Here is a 13,197-nt window from a genome sequence, read left to right as displayed (position 1 = left end):
TTTTTTTTTTTTGTCTTTTATTTCTTTTGGATAAAAGGAAAGGAGGGATTAGAGTGGAATTCTATACACAACGCGAGATGCACCCCTTTTCACTGCTGGAACACTCTGTAGATGCCGCACTCCAGCACAGATTAGATATCATCAAACAACAACAAGAAAAAGAAAAAGATGAAAATGATGAAAATGATGAGATTGAAGTACTTGGACAGTCTTCTATTTCTCCTGTATGGTCTTACGCAACGCCTCCGGCAAAGAGACAGAGAGAAATTCTATTCCCACATCATCATACAATAACAGAAACAACAACTATCGATGCGAATGAAGATCAGGACGATATTGAACAACTCCTGCGTGATGCATTTTCACTTGCAGCTAGTCATTCTGCAGAAGAGAATGAAATCATTAAATTATCCTTTACACAAAGTAGTGAGAATATTTATCGAGATGCTATGCTGAGAGCCTACCACTTGTATGGAGAAATAGAGAACTGTTTTGATGATTCTGATAAGGACTTTCTTGAGAGATGTTGTAGTTCTGACAACAAGAAGAAGAAGGAGAAACGCCCTGTAGACTTATCCACTGCGTTGATGGAGTTATTAGAGTCACCAGCTATGCAAAGAGAGAGAGAGAGAAAGAGAGAGATGATATGATGTGATCTTCAAGATGGAGAGAACTAATAAATAATTAGGGCTTCCGTCTATCATTATCGTTTACGAACATTATCTATTGTTTGGAACTTGTACAGTATAGAGTATATATATATATATGTTTAATTTATTTTTAATATTCCTTTCTTCGTTTTGTCTGTCTAATGTTTCTTTTTATTTATTTATTTATTTATTATTATTATTCTCTGATTGTGGTTATTGTAATTGAAGTACTGCTGTTGCTGATGCTGCTGCTGCAGTGAACATTATTTGCGCAGAGAAAAAACAAAAGAAGACTGAAAGGAAGTAGGGTAGTGACGTGCCAATACACATGTTCTTTCTTTTATTTTTTTCTTACTCTTTTCTCTTCTTTCTTACCAATATATATATATATATATATAGTAGCGTGTGCTTGTGTGTAGCACAAAAAAAAAAAGAAGAATAATCATAACACCTATAATAATAAGAGTTGCCTTGCACTGCAGGCGAATTAAAAAAAGAAGAATAAAAAGAGGAAAAAAAACAAAGAAACAAACAAGCAAGCAAAGAAACAACAACAAAAAAAAGGCAAACACGATATTTTAGTTTAGCCCGCCTTTTTTTTTTATTTATTTTTATTTTTATTTCCACATATACATACATACACATTACATACACACAGTTCTCTTTTCAGACTATTTTCTGTACATCTGCCGCGTAAACTGTGGGGATTGTACTGGGAGATATTCGACTTGCTGCGTGCTCTTCACTGCTTTGGTTTTCCTTCTTCGTATAAATATAATAATAATAATAATAATAATAATAATAATAATTACTATTACTATTATTATTAGTTACATTGGTGTCGATCACGAAGGGAAAAAAAGAAAAAAAGAAGAAACAGTCTTATCTAGAAGCACAGAAAAAATCAGGTGAAGTGAACGAGGAGTCTAAACAAAGTAAGACGGAGGAAACTGGAGCCCCGGATTTTCTCCTTTGTATTTATTTCTTGGCTGCTTTGGCGCATTAGAGTGAAAAAGAAGTGGAGTGGAGTGGGAGGAAGTTGTCTGTGTTCACGAAAAAAAAGCACTTTGTTTTTTCTCTTTGATTTCGGGATCTTTACTCACTGAACGCATCGTCATTCGTTTTATTTTTGTTGCTCTGTCAATTGTCCAATAAAGAAGAAGAAGAAAAAAAATAAAATAAATAAATCAATAAAAAAAGAAGGGGGAGAGAGAGAGAGGAAAAAAAAAAGAGTGTGATATCGTCAAGGAATGCACTGCTGTGGATACAGTGGAGCAGATGTCGTTATTCTTATCACCCTCTTTATGGTGACCATGTACTCTGCGTATAGTTACTACACCTATTTATTTCCCCACACACTCAAAGCATTAGAGTTGGCTTTCTTACAACCCTTTGGCTTAGAGGTGGTACGACCAACTTCTTCCTTCCCTCTACATCTCAGTCATTTGTTTAATGTCTCACCTAAGAATTGGATTTTATTTGGCATTTCCGTATTCCTGTTAATACTCGCTACTTGGGCGTATGTGATGGCAGTAGTGACAGATCCTGGTCGTGTGCCACAGGCATTCCGGCAACGATCTCCAAAGAGTCTTTTATTAGCACGAGAGATTGCGGGAGCCCCACATCTTTGTCCATTATGTATTGTATACAAACCACAAAGGGCACATCACTGTAGTCATTGTGGACGATGTGTGTTGAAATATGATCATCATTGTCCCTGGCTTGGACAATGTGTAGGGTTTTTTAACTACAAGTTATATCTTCTTGTGGTATTGTATACGTTTGTTTTTACACTCTGGGTAAGTACACTACTACTAATCGCTATTTTTGTACATCTTGTGCAACACTATGAACTCATTGGAGGTATTATGATCCATCGTAATCCACAAGATGCAGTTTGGCGTAATGGGAAGTGTCAGTTGGGACCATTCCTCTTAGCGGGTGATACCCATTCCACTACTACTACTACTACTACTACTACAATGAATCAACAAGATAAGGGAAATACTGTAAATACACCTAAATTACTATTAGGTGGTATGGATGGTTGTCCACCTTTTTTGGGAGTTTATGTTTGTCTCGGAGAATCACTTATTTTTCTTCTCTTGACAGCATCGTTGTTGATAAAACACTGGAAACTTGCTCGACATAACTTGACAACCCTTGATCTCGTTATTCAACAACATCAATTAGAACAAGGTGTTTGTACGGTTCCACCACCAAATCCATTTGACCTTGGCGTGAAGGAAAACTTACATCAGGTCTTTGGTGATGGTGATGAACACGGGGAACACATGTATCCAAACTTTATTCTTAGATGGGTTTTTCGCCTATTACCTTTTTCAGCGTACCCCAAACAGAAAGAGTTGCGTCTAGACTTGTTGTTGAATGATAATAATTCTGGGAGCCCATCCAATATGAAGGGATTATCTGCAGTTTCAGTAGCGAACTATGGAACGTTAAAACGTTCGGATTCGGACGTCAATCCAAGTTCTGAAACATCCTCTTTAAGTGATCTTCGTCATCATTCATTGCAGTTAACAAGAAACTACAGAGGACAACTTTTGGGTTTAGCTTTCCCAACTATATCCTCTCCTATGGAATCTACAATTGTATAAGGCAATATATATATATGTGCATTTTAACACTTATCTTTGTATCATCCATTTATTTATTTATTTATTTATTTATTAAATTCATTAGAGTTTGATATGGTTCTGTCTATATCTATATCTATAGCTCTCTCGCTCTCTCTCTTTTCCCATTGTGTACTGGAATGGGGGGTGGTTTCAAAGAGGGAGAAAATGGGAAAGGACCAGCAAGAGCAAAGAAAGCAAAAGAAACAAAAAAATAATAATAATAATAATTCATGTGAAAGTGGATAAGATCATTGGATGGTGAGTAGTGAGGAGGAGCAGGTGAGAGGAGAGTGCAAGACGTGTTAGGTGGGATATCGTCAGTTAGGGTAAAACCTTTTTTTCTGTTTTTCTGTTTTTCTGTTTTTTTTTTTTGCGTATATGTGTTTGTACATTCCATGGTTATGGGAAGAAGAATGACGATACGAAAACTGGAGGGAGATTCATGCAAAGAAAAGGAAAAAAAAAAAAAAAAACAACAACAACATCAAAAAAAAAAAAAAGAAGCAATTCCTTTCGGGATGTGTGGAAGCACATAAGAAGAAGTAGAACCGCAATTTTTAAGAGGTAAAGAAATGGAATCGCTTCGTTTCAAAGTATGTGTTTACATGAGAAAATGAGTAAAGTCAAGGTTCTTCTTGTCCTTGTACTAATACTCTTTATTTTTTTCTTTTCTTTTCTTTTCTTTCACCTCTCTACACGATGAGGTGTTTGAAAATGGACCCTTATTGTTGTGTGTGCTTATGGATATATATATATATATATATATATATATTGTATTTTTCTCTCCTTTCTGTTTCTTTTTCTCTTTGGATATCATTCTTACCACTACTGCTATTCCTATTTATTGCTACTTGGAAGGAAGCAGTACTGAACACAGAGTGAGTAAGTGAGTGAGAGAGTGTGTGTGTGTGTAGAGCGATCATGCAGCGAAGTCAGTGGCTCTTCACATCTCTTTCTTCTTCTTTATTTCACCCAACGGCTCTGCGGCGGCAGTGCGGTAGTGGTGGCTGCGGTGGGTGTGGCGGCATCTCCAACATTGAGAACTTCGCAAAAATATTTTCAGACGCGCAGAAAAACGCCTCTGGTGGTGGCCCTAACGCTGATTTGTTTGATGGTCGCTTTATGGGCGGAAGTCCCACGATGGATCCATCTATGCTGCAGAATATGCACCAGACATTAAAACAATCTCTCACACCGGAGATGCGGGATTCCATGCGAGCTATGATGGAGGGTTTACAAAGAGGCGATGGACTGCCGCAAATGGGAATGATGGCATTTGGTGTGGGTGAGAATGAAAAGGGAAAGAAGGTGGCAAGAGGTGCAAAGTTGGCATATGATCCAAACACGGGAAAGTTTACGAAAGATTTTGTGGAGAAACAAATAGAGGAAGATGATCCAATGTTGTCTAGTGGAAAGACTGAACACTACAAGGCAGAGGATGATATTGAGGTACAGTTTGAAGAGGATGCAAAACAACATGCAGGGAAGGCTCCAGAGAAAATAGCTGAAATGGAGGTTACAGTTGAAGAACCGTTAGGGAATACCAACCGGGGCAGTAATGATGGAAGAAAGTAAGAGATAGGGTAACGCTGTTATTTCTTAGTTATTATTATTATTATTATTATTATTATTATTATTATTATAAATATATATATGTATTTTAATCCATGAAAGTGAAATAAGACACATACAAAGACTTTCTTTGGGATTACATGTCATTACCCTAATAACAGCTTTCATTAACCTTGATATCGCCTCTAAAAGAAATAGAAAGAAAAGAGAAGAAAAAAAAAAAAATGCAAACATAGAAAGGAAAGTAGTAGTAACTATGTTCTTTTTTTTTCTTTCTGATCTTCTATTTGGAGTTTCTCTTCGTTCGATAAGTCCTTTTCTTCTGTATTGTAATTGCTTTTTCTGAGGATACACATGCAGAAATAAGATCGTTTCTTTTATTATTATTTGCCGATCAGTATTATTATCACAGGTTAAAAAAAAAAAAAAAACTCAAAAAAGTCACTTGTTCTTTGTGGCCGTTGATTATCTTAAGGTTATTTTTATTTGGACTATGTCCCTTTCCTGTATTTTTTCTTTGTTTCACTTCTCCCTTTTTTCATTATAAACATCTTGTGATAATAAGAACAACCACAACAACAAGAAGAAAGGTTTCTATTTTTCCTTTGAACAAACAAGTTATAATAAGTGAAAAGAAATAATAATAAAAAAAAGATGTTCTCATTCACTAAGTTCTTCTTGACGCTGTTAGTTACTCATTTAACGATAATATTCCCTTCCAGAGCGGATGCCTTACTTGTGGCATCATCTTCAATTGAGTACTGCGAGCGTGGAAGCGTCACTGAGGCATTTCCCTGCGAAAAGAAAATGATTGTAACCCTATCAGTGGAGAGTGGACAACTGGAAGGGGTAGAGGAGGTTGTGTTGGTGCGTGAGGCTGTGGACAAGACGAGCAGTGGTGGGAACGCCAACGTGATGTTTGAACCAGTACGCCTGACAACACGAAAGTCCCGTGTCCAGTACCGTTACCCTGTATTTTATGAGCGAAACTTCAATGCTCAGCCATATGAGCGACAGGTTACTACAAATTTTTTTGAAGGATGCAAGGATACACCCGGTGAAACCTCAACGTGTGGGGATGTACTTGACACTTCTGGAAACTCAATTCCATACAGTCAAGGATTCTGTTGTACCTGCGGTGTTTGCCAATTGGCTGGTGTCTGTCCATCTGATAGCCGTAGTGTTCAGACGTGTAGTTTATTTGGTGCGGTAGGTATGGCCTCATGTCTTCGCTTTGGAGATATGTGGTACAGTGGGTATAATGTGGGATCATCATTAGGGTGGTATCACATTCAAGTAGGGTTATCAAACACTGATAAAAACACCACAAATAAGAAGGAAACAATACTTGAATTGGGTCCAGACAAATTACTGAGTTCTTCACCTGAGTTTGGTGCTTTGGCTCGTATTGTAGGTGATTTTATGCCATCAGAACTACCACTTGATCTTGGAGGTAAAATGCTTTTTATTCCCACTTTACCAAAAATGCATGCACGTGTCTTGGCAGGTCCAGCAGAGTGGATTTTACTTGATAAGAACCGTGTAACAGTGGATGGTCGAGAGTGTAATAAGGTGGGTGTCTCGTATGAGGGATTCGCAGGACAGGGAAATCGATGTGATATGTATCGTGGTTCTTGTTTGGCTGGTCAATTGGAAAGTTACCGTCAAAGTGACTTGGAACAAGAAGCGAAAGGCGGTAAAGGAGAATATATGGTTCGTTTCCTCGGTGACTTTGATCTCACCCCTGGCGCTAATGGAACTTCACCATATATCGCTTATTGGGTAAAAGGATCATTTTCCACAATGATAACAGTTACAATTTCTGCTGACAAGCTTCAGTATTTGGTATCTGTTTCTCCAGGAAAGATTGTGGCTGCTGGGGTGACAAATGATACTATTGGTGCCAGCACAAGAGATGGTGTGCTTACAGTAAGAGTACGTAATACCGGTACACTAACGGCACAGTACACATTAAGTGTAGGAAATTGCACCACTGACGTTCACCCAATGATTGGTCAAACTTTGAGTTTAAAACCAGAGGAGGAAGTAACACGTCATTTTGACTTGTTTATTGAAGATACCAGCAGTGAGGGGAAAAAAGAATGTGGTGTGGCTCTGCAAGATGCACGAGGTACTGTTGTGGATACAAAGATTGTGGAATTTCATGTCACTCCTGTTGGATGGACAAACGGTACACAAGGCGGTAGTGCCCCTTCAGATGGTGGAGTGGCTGTGGATGGAGGACGTAGTTCTGTTTGTTCATCTTGTAGTTGGTACAACTTGTTTTGTTTTGTGAAAAATGGATGCCTATGGCAACCTTTTATTTATGTGGTGATTGGTGTGGCTATTATTCTACTAGTTTATATTCTTCAAAAGTACTGTATGTGCTGTAGTACGACACACAGGAAAGAGGCTCACCCACATGAACCGGTAGCTGTACCACAAGTTGTAGTTCAGCGGGGAGTATCACCCTATGCCAGCTTCATGCATACATCTCCTTAATGATTTTTAAAAAAAAAAAGAAAAGAAAAAAAAGGGAGGAGTGATAACTGATGTTGTTTTACTGTTTTATTCTTCATCCATTATGTAAAGATGAAAGTGATATTTTCTTTTGTTTTAATTGTACTTTTTTTTGGGGGAGTTTTCTCTGCCTTTTTATTAGAGGTGGAAAGTAACCCCCTTATATACATATATTTATTTATTTATTTATTTTTTATGGATAATTGTGAGAGTTTTTTTTTTTTTTTTCACTGTTGTTGCTCTGTTGGCTGTGTCATGACGCATTACCATGGGGCGTGTTAATTTTTTTATTTTTTTTCCTATTTTACCACAGCCTCGATTCTCATTCTATAGAGTTACTGCTGGTTGTTGTCCTCATTGTTCTATGTGTATCTGCAGATTTTATTTCCTTAGATTCCTCTCTTTCCCAAGATAAAAAAAAAGGAATAATAATTAGGCGTGTGAGACAAATACACATTTGCTATTATTATTAATGTTCTTGGTACTGGGGGAGGTGGCTTATTAGGATTATGATTATTATTTTGATTATTAATATTTATTCACATTTTTCTTTTTTCTTTTTTTTCAATCTTTGAGGGAGAGGAAGGCAAAGTGTTTTGTCTCTTTTCCAGGGAGATTCTAATAGGGAATAAGGTGGTTTTGTTGGAACTCTGAAAAATATTTCTTCTGGGTCTTTCTTTTTTTATTATTTTTATTTCGTAATAATATATATATATCTTGTTCGTTATTTATTTTTGTTTTTCATCTCCTTTTTTGCACCCGCCTCTGTGTGGTGGAGGAGGATGAGGAGAAGGAAAGGGGCAGGTACAGGGACTTCTGGTTTATGGGTTTCTGTAACTTTTATTGATGATACAATTATATATATATATATATATATATATATTTTATCTGCTCTTGGTTTAATTTAAAGAAACAGTGGTGGAATCACAGTGTAAGGTTATTCCCTTGAAGTATTTTTTATTGCTTTCACTCTTTCTTTCTCTTTTTTTTTGTTTGTATATATCTCTATTATCATACAATGGGAACCTCGGGATAATATATATTAGGAGAATTGAATATCAGAAATACGAAACGAAAAAGAAGAAAAAAAAATAAATAAATCCAGTTATTAGATGATAGATATGCAAACTTTAGTTTTACTTATCTCCACTTTGTTGCTCACCCAAGTATTTAGTAATGGTGGCAGTAATGTGGTACATGGTTTAACATTTGGAGTTATTGGCGATTGGGGTTTGGGTGGTTATGCAAGTGCATGGAATTCGGAAATTATTTCCACCCGACGATATGCAGAAGTATGTGGAAAACTTGGCTGTAATTTTACAATCAGTGTAGGGGATAATTTCTACTGCGGTGATCTCTCCTACTGTATACGACATTCATTTGAGGAAGACATGAAAAACATCTCGGGTCCATTTTTTCCCTCTAGAGGAAATCATGATAATTTAGGTGGACAACTGGCGTATGCGAAGCGGAATCCCCGCTGGTATTGGCCGAGTCCTTATTATACTGTGAAGCTTCCTATAGACGATACGGGATACACTGTTCAACTATTTGCGGTGGACACAGTGGACCGTTCTCTGCAGGGTGGTCATCAATACAATTGGTTGGTGAAGGAGCTACAGGCGAGTGATGCACGGTGGAAAATTATCTTTGGACATTATCCCACGGCTGGAAGTGGGCGCCACCGTCGAATGAAGATGGTAAGTAAGTTGAATTGGATTATGAAAGAATATAATGCCCAGGTGTACTTTAGTGGTCATGATCACATTGTGGAGGTGAACAATTTGGAGGGGCGGGTGTTGGCGATCAGCGGCGGGATGTCCCGAGGGGCGATGATGGCACACGGCATTGGCGGATCCGCCCGTCGCTTTACCCTCACAAGTCCCAATGAATATAGTCGCTACGTTCAGCCGTGGGCCATTCACGGATTTCTCACTGTTGATCTCGCCCCCAACACTATGAGTCTGCAGGTGTGGGCCTCTGGTGGTGGAATGCATTATGAGTTTGTCGTCACACACGACTGGATGCAGCGAGTGATGGAGTTGCCACCGGAGGAACGTAATTTTTGGCCTCCACCCGAAGTCGTACTGCAGTCGATGAAGGATGAACGGAAACTACCACCAGGACCAGGTGGAGGTATCGTTTTTAACGCAGATGGTACACGTATGGGGTTTGAACAACAAGGGAATAATACCCCAAATAAAGATAAGAATGAAACTACTCCAGGAAATACGAACACTACTAATACCACCAATACTACAGAGAATACTAGTAATACTAGTAGAACCGACACCAATACACCGGAAACACCAACAGTACCAGCGTTTAAACCATTACCACCAGCAGCGGTTCCAGAATACGTTAGATACGCTCTTTCAACAGAGTGTGAAAATTGTGACGGGAAACCGCGTGTGGGAAAACGATTTACCCTTCACATCAATGGTATTACTCTTGGTCCACAGCACAGATTATTCTTAACGAGTCGTGTGGAAGGTTGTGAGATAACCGGTATAGGAAGACATTTACTCCCAGGAACGAGTGTTGAGACTCCACGGAGAAATATTTTGCAATTCAATGTGTCAAAGCAAGTGAACAAGGCCTATGTTTGTTTAAGCATTGATGCTGGAGCCACATATGGCAAGATTTTTCGTGAAGACACTCTTGATGAATCTAATGTATTTTCTGTGATACCTGAATAGCGAATTTATGATGATGAATATTTTAATCTTTACTGTTTGTGCTTTAGTTGGGTCTTTTTTTAAAAAGTTGTCCGAAGGTTTTTTTTTTTTTTTTTTTCTTTCTTGTACAGGGGCTGTGTGAAACATGAAAACGAGAAAAAAAAAGAAAGAAGTTTTTTAATAATAATAAAAAAAAATATAAGCAGATACGAAGGAAAGAAAAAGAAAGAAAAAGGGTGTGTTTGCACATAATTTTTTACTTTGTGTATGTAATCTCTTCGTTTTGATCCTTTTTTTTTTTTTTTTACATCATTTGTGACTTACCTATAGGAGTTACACAAGTTGAAAGTTGAGTACCGGTAGGAGTCCATAATTGCAAATTCCATAGAAATACAGGACGGTATTTGTTTTTCCCCAGGGAATATACTTTCTTTTATTATTCTAAACAGAGTATATATATATATATATATATATATATATATATATATATCTGTGTTTTCAACATGAAAACTAAAGGTGCCATTAGACAACCATGGACGTTTCTTGCTGTTACTGCCCCATTGTGTCTGTACTACGTGCTATTAGCTGTGATGATGGCAGGGATGTGTCGTTGGTATAGTTTTGCGCTTGCAATTGCTACAATAGTTTTTCTAGGCATTCTTATACCAATAGGAGTTATCGCACAATTGCGTTGTGATAGAGCGAATGCTGAAGTGACAGCCCCACTGGTATGCTTTACTAATCCAAATGAGTTTGAAAGTGAAGCAGTAGAACATCGTCATCAGCGTCAGAGATCTAAGACTCCACGAAGTTTACGTAACCCCTCGGTAGCTTCTCGGATACGAGAAGAGAAGTTAGGATATGATGCTGCTGCAGATAATGCATTCAATAATAATACTAGTAATAATGGTAGTAATGATAATGAGACTTCAACACATTTGGGAGAACAACGCCTTTCACCAACGGCATCTACTTCGCTCACAAGTAGTTCCGCTACAGATGTTAAACCTATGTCATTTCCCGTATTGCGTCAATCATGGTTGCAGAATGGAACAACATACTCTTCTGGTGAAGAGAAAAATCCTTCAGAAAGGCAGACTCATCTGAGGTCTATACAACACAATCATAATATGAGTATTGACTCTACACGAGTAGAAAGTCTCACAAAACTCTCCCTTGCTACGCAGTGTTCATCAAATCAACCTCAGAGATTTCTTGATTATGAGGAGGATGATGGAGGAGCTGTAGAAGATAAACCTAACCCTGCTCTTGCCGAGATGCGCTCACTGGACCGAGAAGAAGTAGAGAATAGACGTCCTATGGCTTTTTCAATTTACAGTCAAACCACACTCAATGAATCTCCTCTTGGAGTATCTTCGATTAAACCACTACCAGTAATAGTACAATGGGTGTCTATCATTTGTCTCATATTATTGGAAATACTACTACTTGCAGGGTCATTTTGGATAGCATTCAGTAGCGAAGAAGGCATTGCAGCTATTCCTGCTTTTTACGCCCCATTTATCTTAATGCATTTTATGCATCTTCTTCGGTTTGTTTCCGGAGACGAAAAAGATACCGTGAAAAGCAATTGCATTTCCTTTCTTGCTCATCCTGCTACATCCCTCTTTGTTGCTATTATTGGAATGATTTTGTACATTTTTGCCGTTGCCCAATCCTTAAGAATGAGTTGGACGGAACCATATGTATGGGGATGTGATGGTACGGTGTCTATGGCTCTACGTGCGGTTTATTATCTCTCGCCGCTTCCTATTGTGGTGGCCCCGTGGTTTGGGCGGGGATTCGCCGTGGCGGCCCGCGTCGGTGGGATGAGAGCCTCAACGGCCGGAAAGTACAAAACACCCCGCCGCGCACCTTCACTCCAACGGGGATCCCGCAGTCGTAGTCATTCAAATCCATTTCACCAGGGCCGTGTTAGCGCATTACGGGTGTTTCATTCGGATAATGAATTAGATGATGGAGAATTATCATCTATTCAACTCTCACAATGTCCATCAGCTTCTGCTACGCGTAATTGCAATCGCTCAGGGCGCTCCATCGTCTTTACATCATCGGGAACAGCAGCAGGGAGTCATGTCTCATCCGTTCATCATGCTGTACCTGTCGGTTTTCAGCCACAAGTGAAAAGCGTTACACTATTGTATGTGGCATACCGTGATCCAAGAAGAGTATCCACTAGTGTTGATGGTGAAAGAAGAGAATTCATAAATAATAAAAATCCAAAGGAACTTCAGGAAATGGAATCGGCTAATTTTCAAGCATTATTAAATGCAGCAAAGGAAATGGAAGCCCATCATGGTCCATTTATTTTAACTGCCCATCGTGATGCTTTATGCTTTGTATGTGGTGTACAACCATTTTCTGCAGATCCGATCCTTTGGGCAGTTGATACGGCAAATGATTTCTTTAAGGTATTCGTTCCACCAACTAAGAGTGAAAACAATTATTCTCTTGTTGCCGCAGTACTATATGCTCCTCATGCGTTAATTTCTATTGTAGGTACAAGTGAAATGTGTACGGTGCATTTTTTGGGTAATGAACACTATGTTGGAGAACAACTTCTCTCACGTGGTTTTTTGCTCCGTAGTCTTGAGAAACAGAGACGGTCAGGAAAACCCTTTTCTACAAGTGGATTATTACTTGATTACCGCGCTGCACATCTCGCCGCTTCAAGGATTTTATGTCGACCTGTTGGTATAGTTCCTAATGTCTCTTCTACATGGACCACGGGATCAATAACGGGTGCTAATTCACCATCCAAGACAATGTTAGAGAATTATACTGTAATTTACGACTTTGTTTTGAGAATCAATGAAAAACATGAGGAGTGGCACCTTGCGGCGGAAACGCGGGAACAGCGGTCGGCAGGTTTTCTGCCAGCAGTTGAGGCAGCCCAGGCATTCTTTCAAGGAAACTTGAATGCGGCTAAACGTGCTCTTGGAAATCCCACAAATAGTGAACATGACGCGTTGCTGCAGCTGATGTCGTCAGACGTGGATCACATTATGGCAGTTAGTAAGGGCTCGAGAAAAACGACAGAATGACGATAATGAGTAGAAGAAGATTATATACGTTTTTTTTTTTTTTTTTTATTCTTGTTCTTTTTTTTATTCTTTT

The 13,197-nt window shown here is 38.6% G+C and overlaps 6 protein-coding genes across 6 annotated transcripts; all 6 read left to right on the top strand.

The window, feature by feature from the left end:
- Window positions 1-77: 77 nt before the first annotated feature.
- TM35_000082650 (uncharacterized protein) lies at window positions 78-650 on the top strand (the record flags this gene model as incomplete). Its single annotated transcript, XM_029024130.1, has 1 exon — window positions 78-650. The coding sequence occupies one exon, from the start codon at window positions 78-80 to the stop codon at window positions 648-650; it is 573 nt and encodes a 190-aa protein (XP_028884533.1).
- Window positions 651-1,900: 1,250 nt separating this feature from the next.
- On the top strand, window positions 1,901-3,268 carry TM35_000082640 (palmitoyltransferase PFA3; the record flags this gene model as incomplete). The annotated part of the gene is made up of 1 exon (XM_029024129.1): window positions 1,901-3,268. The coding sequence occupies one exon, from the start codon at window positions 1,901-1,903 to the stop codon at window positions 3,266-3,268; it is 1,368 nt and encodes a 455-aa protein (XP_028884532.1).
- A 942-nt stretch (window positions 3,269-4,210) lies between these two features.
- Window positions 4,211-4,864, top strand: TM35_000082630 (uncharacterized protein; the record flags this gene model as incomplete). The annotated part of the gene is made up of 1 exon (XM_029024128.1): window positions 4,211-4,864. One exon carries the CDS (start codon window positions 4,211-4,213, stop codon window positions 4,862-4,864), a length of 654 nt encoding a protein of 217 aa, XP_028884531.1.
- Window positions 4,865-5,515: 651 nt separating this feature from the next.
- TM35_000082620 (generative cell specific-1) lies at window positions 5,516-7,363 on the top strand (the record flags this gene model as incomplete). Its single annotated transcript, XM_029024127.1, has 1 exon — window positions 5,516-7,363. The coding sequence occupies one exon, from the start codon at window positions 5,516-5,518 to the stop codon at window positions 7,361-7,363; it is 1,848 nt and encodes a 615-aa protein (XP_028884530.1).
- Window positions 7,364-8,502: 1,139 nt separating this feature from the next.
- TM35_000082610 (putative Tartrateresistant acid phosphatase type 5) lies at window positions 8,503-10,080 on the top strand (the record flags this gene model as incomplete). The annotated part of the gene is made up of 1 exon (XM_029024126.1): window positions 8,503-10,080. The coding sequence occupies one exon, from the start codon at window positions 8,503-8,505 to the stop codon at window positions 10,078-10,080; it is 1,578 nt and encodes a 525-aa protein (XP_028884529.1).
- A 482-nt stretch (window positions 10,081-10,562) lies between these two features.
- On the top strand, window positions 10,563-13,124 carry TM35_000082600 (uncharacterized protein; the record flags this gene model as incomplete). The annotated part of the gene is made up of 1 exon (XM_029024125.1): window positions 10,563-13,124. One exon carries the CDS (start codon window positions 10,563-10,565, stop codon window positions 13,122-13,124), a length of 2,562 nt encoding a protein of 853 aa, XP_028884528.1.
- Window positions 13,125-13,197: the final 73 nt, after the last annotated feature.

This window comes from Trypanosoma theileri (assembly GCF_002087225.1).
Source record: "Trypanosoma theileri isolate Edinburgh chromosome Unknown TM35_Tth_8_V1, whole genome shotgun sequence".
Classification (NCBI taxonomy): domain Eukaryota; phylum Euglenozoa; class Kinetoplastea; order Trypanosomatida; family Trypanosomatidae; genus Trypanosoma; species Trypanosoma theileri.
The sequence above is the reverse complement of the archived record's forward strand: the minus strand, read 5'-3'. Positions and strand labels throughout refer to the sequence as shown.